The 10,660-nt window shown below is 57.3% G+C and overlaps 1 protein-coding gene across 1 annotated transcript; it reads left to right on the top strand.

Moving 5' to 3' along the window:
• Nucleotides 1-2,236: 2,236 nt before the first annotated feature.
• Nucleotides 2,237-10,623, top strand: TIMM22 (translocase of inner mitochondrial membrane 22). The gene is made up of 4 exons (XM_062175321.1): nucleotides 2,237-2,730; nucleotides 4,632-4,828; nucleotides 7,238-7,310; nucleotides 8,465-10,623. The coding sequence occupies exons 1-4, from the start codon at nucleotides 2,499-2,501 to the stop codon at nucleotides 8,539-8,541; spliced, it is 579 nt and encodes a 192-aa protein (XP_062031305.1). The 5' UTR covers nucleotides 2,237-2,498; the 3' UTR covers nucleotides 8,542-10,623.
• The last annotated feature ends 37 nt before the right edge of the window (nucleotides 10,624-10,660 follow it).

The raw sequence follows: 10,660 nt of genomic DNA, 5'->3' as shown, positions 1-10,660 counted from the left end.
TGACAGAGAGAGAAGAAGAAACACACACACAGAGGAAGAGATCTTCCATCTACTGTTTCACTCCCCAGATGGCTCCAATAGCCAGGACTACACCAGGCCAAAGCCAGGAGCCAGGAACTCCTTCCTGGTCTCTCATGTGGGTGGCAGGGGCCTAAGCACTTGGGCCATCTTCTGCTGTCTCAGCAGGAGCTGCATGGAAGTGGAACAGCTGGCACTTGAACTGGCACTCTGACACAGGATGCTGGGGCACTCCGATGTGAGGTGGCAGCACCACAGGCAGCAGCTTAACCCCCTGCTCCACAATGCCAGCCCCAGAGAGACTCTTTTTCCTTTTTCTTCATATTTCATTTTATTTATTTGAAAGAGTTACAGAGAAAGGGAGAGACAGAGAAAGGTCTTCCATCTGTTGGTTCACTCCCCAAATGGCTGCAATGGCTGGAGCTGGGCTGATCCAAAGCCAGGAGCCAGGAGCTTCTTCTGGGTCTCCCAGGTAGGTGCAGGGGCCCAAGCACTTGGGGCATTTTCTACTGCTTTCCCAGGTGCATTAGCAGTGGATCGGAAGTGCAGCAGCTGGGACTTGAACTGGCGCCCATATAGGATGCTGGCATGGCAAGCCAGGGCTTTAACCTGCTGTGCCACAGTGCTGGCCTCAATTCTTCTTCTTAAAACCCAAATGAAGGGAGGGAGTTTAGCTAAATGGTCAAGATGTCCATCTCCCACATCGGCTTACCTGGATTTAAATCCCAGCCCTAGATCCTGACTCCAGCTTCCTGCTCATGCAGACCCTGGGAGGCAGTGGTGATGGCTCAAGTGATGGGGTTCCTGCCATCCATGGGGGAGACATGGATTGAGTTCCTGGCTCCCAGTTTCAATTCTGGTCCAACTCTAGTCATTGTGGGCCTTTGAGGAGTAAACCAGTGGATGGGAGCCCTGTCTCTTTATCTCTGCCTCTCGAACAAGCAAACAAACAAATAATAAGCAAGATGATTAGAGGCCAGCATTGTGGTCCAGTGAGTTAAGCTGCTGCTTGTGATGCCAGCTTCCCACATAGGAGCACCAGTTTGAGTCCCAGCTGCTCTGCTCCCAATCCAGCTCTCTGCTAATGGACGTAGGAAAGCAGCAGATAATGCCCCAAGCCATATAGGATGCTGGTGCTTCAGGCCAGGGCTTTACCCCACTGCGCCACAGCGCCGGGCCCACCCCCCCATCTTTCCAATAAAATAACGAGCTACATAAATGTTTAAAATGCAGGAGTGGATGAGGCACTGGGAGTAGCAGGGAAAGCCGTGAGTGTGACCAGCTTGCCCAGGCAGAGGGAGCTGCAGAGGAGCAAGTACAGAGGCTGTGGAGACGGGGGCTCCATGGAACTGGGGACTTCACAGGAGGGAGCAGTCAGCCAGGCCACAGGCAGCCGCGACGTCTGGCAGCGTGATGTGTGCGTGACGCTGGACAATTGGGAAGTCGCTAGGAACCTCAGAGTGAGGATGGCCTGGTGGGAGTACAACAGTGAATCTCACATCAGCTTAGAAAACTCTGGGTAAGGGGCCAGCGCTGGGTGAGCAGGTTAAGCCAGTGCTTGCAATGTCAGCATCCCATATGGGTGCCAGTTCGAGTCCTGGCTGCACCACTTCCCAAACAGCTCTCTCTGCTAATGCGCCTGGGAAAACATCAGAAGATGGCCCAAGGGCCTGGGCCCCTGCATCCACATGGGAGACTCAGATGAAGCCCCTGGCTCCTGGCTTTGTTTTGCAAGCTGCAAAAACATGAGCATTAGTGCCCAGCTTGCCACAGGACACGAGCCCCGCGGGCAACAGCACCATGCATGGCCTGGCTGGCCCTCCGTACTGGACCAGGGTCCGTCACCTCAGATCCCAGATCCTGACTTCTCTTAGCTGGGCTAGCATCACTCTTACTGCTCCGTCCTCTAATTACCGAACACATCGCTCCTTACATACGGTTATGCCATTCCTCCACGTTTATCTGCAAAGCACGGCCCGTCACCAACATTTCACATCCAGGTCCCAAAGAGGACGCGGAGAGAGCTCGGCAGCGCGCACGCGCCCCCTGCCGGCCCCTGGCCGCACTGCAGCCCGCGGGGCGACGCCGCTCGCGTCCCGCCAGGCGAGCGCTCCAATGCGCTCCAGACCGGTCCGACGCGCGAGAGCACGCGCAAGGCCTTCTGGGAAATGTAGTTGCTGTTCGGGTTAGCGCTCCCAATGCCGGCCCACAGCACGCCGCGGCCCCAGAAGGATGAGGGCGGTTCCCGGTGACTGAAACGTGCCTGTCTGTGCCGTTGGGACTGCTTCACAAGCTTGATTCGGCTTTCGGGGAGCACCACAGCGCTCTGGCCAGGTACTCTCCCAGGCCGATGTCGGCTTCCGCAGCTCTCCCGCTGCGACGAATCTGCCGTTGAGACACAGTCGCTCGCTCGGCGAGGAGTTTGTGGAATCTGCTGTGTTGGAAGAGCGACGCGGGGGCCTCCCGGGGCAGCTGCTGTCATGGCGGCGGCCGCCCCCAGCGCCGGGCGCTCGGCGCCCGCCGAGCCCGCCGAAGCCCCGCTGCAGTACAGCCTCCTCCTGCAGTACCTGGTGGGGGACAAGCGGCAGCCGCGGCTCCTGGAGCCCGGGAGCCTGGGCGGGATCCCGAGCCCGGCCAAGAGCGAGGAGCAGAAGATGATCGAGAGGGCGATGGAGAGCTGCGCCTTCAAGGCAGCGCTGGCCTGCGTGGGAGGTGAGGCCGACGCGGCGCGTGGGCCCGGGAGGCGGAGGGCTCGCGGGGCCGCGGTGCAGACGCGCGACCTCGGCTGCGTCCCCGCCGCGCCCCGGTGACCTCAGGCTCCGGCCCCGGGGTCAGCTTGGCCTTCGGAAATCCGAACGGGGAGGCGGCCCCTTTGAGGGAGGCGGCCAGGCCGTAGCATGGGTGACTTCTTCGTTCATTCTTCATTCATTGCATCCTTAATTCAACAACTTGTTGCTGAGCAACTGGGCTGCGCCAGGCCGCGGAAACAGGGGGTGGGAGAGACAGAGCCTTGGTCCGGTGGAGTTGAGGTTTTCCTGTTCAGAGGAGCAGGTGGACGGGGGGCTTGGCCGAGGAGCTGCCAGGACGGAGCAGGCAGCGGTGGCCAGGGGGCGGAGGAGGCTGGGCCTGCCCTCTGGTTCTCTTTCTTTGACCTGTGGAGGCTATGAGGACGGACCGAACACTTCACGGGCACTGGGTGGACTGGCCGCGTGTGTGCTGAGTTTAAGTCTCGCTGAGAACGAACGACCTGTAAGAAATGAGTGCCAGTGAGAAAAAGAGAGAGAGGAGAGGGAGTCTGCTTAGTGGCGGAAGGCCACAGCAGAGGTGAACCTGCAGGGCTGAGAAAGGGGAAAGTGGAGGCGGGGAGGCGGGATTTGAGCTCTGCGCCCACGCTCACAGGCGTTAGACTGCTTGCTGGTAAAACTTTCTTTTTTGCCGGCGCCGCGGCTCACTTGGCTAATCCTCTGCCTGCGGCGCCGGCACCCCGGGTCCTAGTCCCGGTTGGGGCGCCGGATTCTGTCTCTGTTGATCCTCTTCCAGTCCAGCTCTCTGCTGTGGCCCGGGAAGACAGTGGAGGATGGCCCAAGTGCTTGGGCCCTGCACCCCATGGGAGACCAGGAGGAAGCACCTGGCTCCTGGCTTCGGATCGGCACAGTGCACCGGCTGTAGCAGCCATTTGGGGGGTGAACCAACGGAAAGAAGACCTTCCTCTCTAACTCCGCCTGTCAAAATAAAATAAAAACAAAAAACTTTCTTTTTTAGGAGAGTGATGAAGGGACTCGGGGTGGAGTGTGGGGAAGGAGGAGAGGCTGGGTGGGATGGCCGCGGAGACGGCTGAGACAAGCTCCCTGCAGGCACGGACTGCTCGCTGCTCCCCCTGGCCTCCCCTGAGTCGCTGACGCTCCAGGGTGGGGGTGATGAAGACGCAGTTGTGGACGTAGATGGCCATGGGCGTGCTTGGAGAGCTAGGTTGGAAGGGTTTGTCCATCTTCTGTAGCTGCCTGGTTGCAGGGGAAGCGAAGAAGCAGGCAGAATTACTGCTGAGATACGGGGCTGTGGTGATGGTGAAGGAAAAGTCCACGGGGGAGGTGGCCTGGTATCCGTGAACTTGGCTGCCTTTGAGGCGGCGAGGAGGCATCCACGTGCAGATGTCCAGGAGCCACAGGAGCGGCAGATGTGGGCAGCGGCGTGGCCCTGTGACCTTGGGGAAGTTCCTTAGCCTTGCTGACCCTTGGTCTCCACATCTGTATAAAGGAAAGGGCGCTGGCATCCTCCTGGCCGGTGCTGGGAAGCGCCTGGTGTCTGGCACTTGGGCGTCCTCACTGACCTTACGGTCATGGGGCTCGGCCGTGGCGGAGGAGTGAGGGCATGTGTTTGAGAGAGTATGGAGAGAACAGAGGGCTAGAGACAGAATCTTCAGGCAGGTTAGGAAAGAAAAGGAGAGAGAAATCGAAGGGGATGGACCTTGCATTGTGTAATGTGGAGATCCTGGGCGAGTGGCAAGAGGGTGCGTTCCCTGCGCTGGTGGCCACCCGGGCACTGATGAGCGTGACTCTGAGGCGGCATTCCACAAAATGCCAAGGACTATTCCTCCGCTCTGTGTTTGCTTCCAGGGTTTGTCTTGGGAGGTGCGTTCGGGGTGTTTACTGCCGGCATCGATACCAACGTGGGCTTCGATCCCAAAGACCCGTACCGTACACCGACTGCAAAGGAGGTTCTTAAGGACATGGGACAAAGGGGGATGTCCTACGCCAAGAATTTCGCCATTGTGGGAGCCATGTTTTCGTGTACTGAGTGTTTGGTGGAATCTGTAAGTATCCGTGCCTCCTGAGAAACCCCTGCCGGCTGCCATCTCAGGACTCTTAAAGAGAAACACTCTCAGCGCAGCTCCTAGAAGGCAGCCAGGGCTGGGGGCTGACTCAGTGCCTGGGACCCTGTGGGACGCCCACGTCCCTCTTCGGAGTGCTTGCGTCTGAATCCCAGCCCTGCTCCCGTCCCAGCTTCTTTTGGGTGTGCACTCTGGGACACAGCAGGTGATGGCTCACGGAGCTGGGACCCTGCCAGCCGCATCAGAGATCCAGGCTCAAGCTCCAGGCTCTTGGCTTCGGCCTGGCCTTACCCCAGCTGCTGCAGGCATTTGGGGAGTGAGCCAGCAGATGAGGAACCTGTTTCTCTTTCAAATAATTTTTTAAAAAAGAAAAGATTAGAAACATCAGATACTTTATGGTTTTTATCATAAAATGATCCCTAATGTAAACTTTAAGCATTTTTTAAAAAATTATTTGAGGCCGGCGCCGCGGCTCAATAGGCTAATCATCCGCCTGCAGCACTGGCACATTGGGTTCTAGTCCCGGTTGGGGCGCCGGATTCTGTCCCAGTCGCTCCTCTTCCTGTCCAGCTCTCTGCTGTGGCCCGGGAAGGCAGTGGAGGATGGCCCAGGTCCTTGGGCCCCGCACCCACATGGGAGACCAGGAGAAGCACCTGGCTCCTGGCTTCGGATCAGCGAGATGCGCCGGCCTCAGTGGCCATTGGGGGGTGAACCAACGGAAAAAGGAAGACCTTTCTCTCTGTCTCTCTCTCTGTCCACTCTGCCTGTCAAAAAAAAAAAAAAAAAATTATTTGAAAGGCAGAGAGAGAGACGCAGAGAGATCTGTCCACTGGTTCACTCCCCAATGTACCTGCAAAGAGTAGGGCTGGGCCAGGCTGAAACTAGCAGCCCGGAAATCCATGTGGGTCTCCCATGTGGGTGAAGGGACCCCATCACTTGAGCCATCATCTGCTGCTTCGCAGGCACATTAGGAGAAAGCCAGGTTGGGCGTGGAGGCAGCATTTGATCCCAAGAACTCTGATGTGGGGTGCCGGCATCCCCAGGGCAGCCTAAGCTGTACCAAACACCCACCCTAACTAATAGAAACTTTTTGTGGATTTATGTTAGAGGCTTGTATTACTCTTTATCTTTTTTTTTTTTTTTTTTTTTGACAGGCAGAGTGGACAGTGAGAGAGAGAGACAGAGAGAAAGGTCTTCCTTTGCCGTTGGTTCACCCTCCAATGGCCGCCATGACTGGCGTGCTGCGGCCGGTGCACCGCGCTGATCCGATGGCAGGAGCCAGGTGCTTCTCCTGGTCTCCTGTGGGGTGCAGGACCCAAGTATTTGTGCCATCCTCCACTGCACTCCCTGGCCACAGCAGAGAGCTGGCTTGGAAGAGGGGCAACCGGGACAGAATCCGGCGCCCCAACCAGGACTAGAACCCGGTGTGCCGGCGCCACTAGGCGGAGGATTAGCCTATTGAGCCGTGGCGCCGGCCCTACTCTTTATCTTTTAAATAAATTATTACTTTTTAAACATTTATTTATTTACTTGAAAATCAGAGAGAGAAGGAGAGATAGATCTTCCATCCCCTGGAACACTTCCCCAGTGGCCAGCAATGAACCAGACTGAACCAGGATCTGGGAACTTCATCCAGGTCTCCCACGTGGGTGCAGGGGCCCAGACACTTGGGCCATCTTCCACTGCTTTCCCAGGCCGTTAGCAGGGAGCTGGATCAGAAGCAGAGCTGCTGGGACATGAACTGGTGCCCATATGGGATACTGGCTGGCCCCTGTTTTTACTTTTTGTAGGCTAAACATTAGTTAATGATTTTTTTTTAAAAATTTATTTATTTGAGAGAGTTACAGAGAGAGAGGGAGAGACAGAGAGAGAGGTCTGCTGGTTTACTCCCCAGAAGGCTGCAACAGCCAGGGCTGGGCCAGGCTGAAGCCAGGAGCCAGGAGCTTCTCCAGGATCTCCCACTTGGGTACAGGGGCCCACGCACTTGGGCCATCCTCCACTGCTTTTCCCAGGCCATAGCAGAGAGCTGGATCGGAAGTGGAGCAGCTGGAACACAAACTAGCACACACATGGGATGCCCACATTGCATGGGTTGACTTTATCTGCTATGCCACAACGCCAACCCAGTTAATAATTTTTAATCTGAGACTTAATAGAAAACCAGATAATAAATTGTGATTACACTGCCAGTGCTGGACTCTGTTGCAGCGCTCTGGTGCCCCCTACAGGAACCGTTTATGAACACAGTCAAATTTTAGGAATGCTTTTATAAAAGATTGGGTTTCCTTTGGGGAGGTGCTGAATCAGTCAGCTGAGTGCCCTGGGTTTTCTTCCATAATCACTGTGTCTGGCTGCTGTCTTTGGCTCTAAACTGCATTTCTCCACCCCCAGTACCGAGGAAAATCAGATTGGAAGAACAGCGTCATTAGTGGCTGCATCACTGGAGGAGCCATCGGTTTCAGAGGTTAGTGAATAGCTCTCAAATGCCTTTTCCTTTGTGGCCTTGGACATCATGTGCAAGTCGCCATCCCCAAACATGCGAGTGTGCCAGGGACATGGACAGTCTTCCCTCCTGATGAGCGAGTCGTGACTGCTGTGCTGTAACTAGGGGGTGAAACTTGCTGGCGTCAGCACCAGCGCGGCTCCGTGGCACTGCTGGCATTTTGAGCCTCATGGGCCTTTTAGGAATTGGGGGGCAGCAGTCCTGGGCCTTGCACGATGTTCAATGGCGTCACTGGCTGCTGCCCTCTGGCTGCAGTGCCACCTCCTGCAGTAGTGACCACTCAGTCTCCCAGTGTGGCCTGAAGGCCTCTGGGGAACAGATGACCCCTGGGTAATTGCTGGCGTGTGTTGGTCTGGGCCAGGTGCGTTCACCCTCGGGGGCCCCTTTGTCTACCTTTGAAGGTTATGCTGAATTGTCAGCTCCAGGCACTTCAGGTGTTTGGATGCTTTTCACAATAATTCTATGTAATTCTCCATTTTAACATAAAAAGTGGAATAGTAATCTCTTTGTGGTTGAAGATTCTCAAATTTCTTCTCGTTGAAAACTAAGTCTAGATGGTCTAGAACGTCAGATTATCAGCTGTCCGGCAGTCCCTGCTGCTGCTCCCTGTGTGCGGGGCAGGGTCTCGGGGACGAGACTGGCCTCGGAGCGGTGTCTGTCACCAGGCCCTTCTGTCCTGCTCCAGCTTACCCAGGGCAAAGACCCTCTCCTCCAAGTCAGGCAGCCACTTGTGATTCATGGGTGACTTCCCTTGGGGTCTTCCCAGGGCCTCTGAGCAGCGCGGCCCCCTCCGGGGCTGCTTTGATCACCTTCCCAGGAATTTATTCCATAAACAAATCAGGGTCAAAGGCCATATGCTTTCATTTGATTCTAAGCACAGTTCTCTTAACCCATTTCCTGCCTGGGAGGGGCTGTCTCCCTAAGGCTGGACATACTAATCCTTTGGAATGAGAGGAGCTACGTGAATGTCCAGTTAGAGAAAATACCAGGTGGGCGGTGGACCCTGCCTCACTGGAGTCTGCCAGAGCTGCCGTCAGGTGCGCCAGCTGGTCTCTGCGTGTGCGCAGCCCGTCACAGCCTGTGTCACCTCGGAAATGTCATTTGTTTCTTTACAGCTGGCTTAAAGGCTGGGGCCATTGGCTGTGGAGGTTTTGCTGCGTTCTCGGCTGCCATCGATTATTACCTGCGGTGAGAGCCGTTGCCCGTGGGAAGGACGCACAGGCCCAGGATCAGAGCTGCGCTCCGCAGTGCGGATTCCACGCTACTCCGGGCCCTTGTTTCCGGGGCTGGAGGCCTTCGTGGTCCTTCACGGTGTTGGTGGCGCAAGGGAGCCACTTGACTGCCATCTGCCTCCAGCTTCCGGAGCAGCTACGCTCTCAGCCACTCCTGGACTCTGGCCAGGCTGGACTGTCCTCAGAGCAGAGTGGGGGGCAGGGGGACTTGCAGGAATTGAGCTCCCCGGAGGCTCTGTGCTGGCCGCTGGCAGCTCGCTACTGCACACCCAGGAGGCCTGCCGTCTTGGAGCCCCAGGCGGCCAGCGGCTCGTGCCAGGGCGGGGCACTGCGCACTCTGCCATCCAGCCAGTTATGTCCCGCTTCCTTGGTACAATGTATATGTTTCTATAACAGTTGAAAAGGTTGGTTTCTTTTCCAAGCACACAATCCCCAGGGGCCCCAAGCCGGACCATCCACAGGAAGAGCGAGGTCCCCTGAGAGCCACGCTGTCGGGGTCTGCAGAGGACCAGGCCATCCTCTCCGGGGCCTCTCCCCGGAGGCCCAGCAGAGCCGCTTTTTAGGGTGCATGGAAATTCCAAGGGCAACCCTCCTGCGCCGGCCCACACGCTGCCGTCGTGTTCTGACCGCGGGGCCAGGCCCGGCTCGCGGACACACAGGATGGTGTGGTCACGGCAGCGCCTGGCTGAGCCAAGGCTGAGGGCTCGTCCCCACTGCCTTCGTTCTCCGGGGCCGGGGCCAGTGGGGTGTTTGGTCATCTTACCCATTTTTGACTTGGCCACGTGCTCTTTTTCTGACAGCAGCAGCTCAGCCTGCATCACAGACCAAAACCCAGCCTCCTGACAGCTGTGCCCACGCTGGGGCTGTGCCCCCCTGGAGCTCTGGGGGAGAGGGAGGCCGATGGCCGTGGGCTCGGCCTCACGCGGGGCTGTGGGCAGCAGGCAGCCGCGGGACACCCTCGTTTCTGCTGGACGGTACTGGTGTTCTTTTGCTTTCTTCACGTCTGTTCTGTCTTGTAGCCCGTCCCCCACGCTCAGCCAGAGTTCAAAGAGGCAGGCATCCCCAGCTTGTATGCATATGCGAGTGGCGATGTCAGACGGTCTGGTAACACCTTCCTCTGGCCATGCCTCGGCGCGGGTGTGAGCTAGCACTGCGCACTCACGGCCATCTACAGGAGTTCTGCATCCCGCCCACCCCAGGCTCATAGGCACGAGGCACCTTTGCTGCTGGGCCATTTGGAGCGTTCCCCGGAGCTCCAGAAACAAACTTGAGAGTGCTGCCTCTGCGGGCCGCGATCACATCGCCGGTGCGAGCACATGAAGCCAGGGCAGTCACACCCTGCGACCTGGCACCTGTCGGAATCCTAGGCCGGGCTGCCTGGGGCCTCGCACCGCCTGTCTAGCGCGTGCAAAGACAGTGCCCTCCCAGCGGCTTTGGAGATGAGCCCTGAGGCTGTCGGCAGCGGTGGGCCCAATAATCTAAGCATTGTCTGCACCGACTGTTCAATCAGGAGATGAAGAGTTTCCTGTTTTAGATGGCCAGGGAGCCAGTATGAGCTCATAAACCAAACAGCAATCTTCACACACATCTGTTCCTGATCTCCAGAATAAACAGTGTCCAGTGGCTCCGGCTGGTGGGAGCCTGCGTTAACCCCACTGGCTGTCCCAGAGCGAGGTGGGCCTTCAGGGGCACCCAGCTTCACCCACGAGCAGTTTGGATCTTAAGGCTGCCCCAAAGACTTGCTACTTGCAAGCAAAACGTAGAGAAATGTTTACATAAACAGGAAGGCAGCTCTTCGATGGACTTAACTTCCCGGCGTCTCCAAGGCACTCCGAGGGCCAGGTCCCCGATGGGGCGCAGGCACTTGGCAGTGGGAGCCGTGCTGGTAGATGCAGAGGGCAGCGCCAGCAGCAGCCGGCTGTGGGGGACCCAAGAGCACGGAGAAGCCTTGGCTCATCCCTGCCGCCCTGGATCTACCCCAGGCCCCACAGGCTGAAGGGAGGCGCAAGGGGAGTCGGGTAGGTAACGAGGTTCCTGGAAACATCTGGAGGCAGCTGGCAGAGTTAAATATTTAGATTG

This window comes from Lepus europaeus, chromosome 18, assembly GCF_033115175.1.
Source record: "Lepus europaeus isolate LE1 chromosome 18, mLepTim1.pri, whole genome shotgun sequence".
NCBI classification, from domain to species: domain Eukaryota; kingdom Metazoa; phylum Chordata; class Mammalia; order Lagomorpha; family Leporidae; genus Lepus; species Lepus europaeus.
The sequence above is the reverse complement of the archived record's forward strand: the minus strand, read 5'-3'. Positions and strand labels throughout refer to the sequence as shown.

What these genes read in the sequence shown, in the direction of transcription:
- TIMM22 (XM_062175321.1), top strand. Translation starts at nt 2,499, where the DNA reads ATGGCGGCGGCCGCCCCCAGCGCCGGGCGCTCGGCGCCCGCCGAGCCC. An exon ending in AGCGCTGGCCTGCGTGGGAG is followed by an intron (nt 2,731 to 4,631) that starts GTGAGGCCGACG and finishes GTTTGCTTCCAG; the next exon opens with GGTTTGTCTTGGGAGGTGCG. An exon ending in CTGAGTGTTTGGTGGAATCT is followed by an intron (nt 4,829 to 7,237) that starts GTAAGTATCCGT and finishes CTCCACCCCCAG; the next exon opens with TACCGAGGAAAATCAGATTG.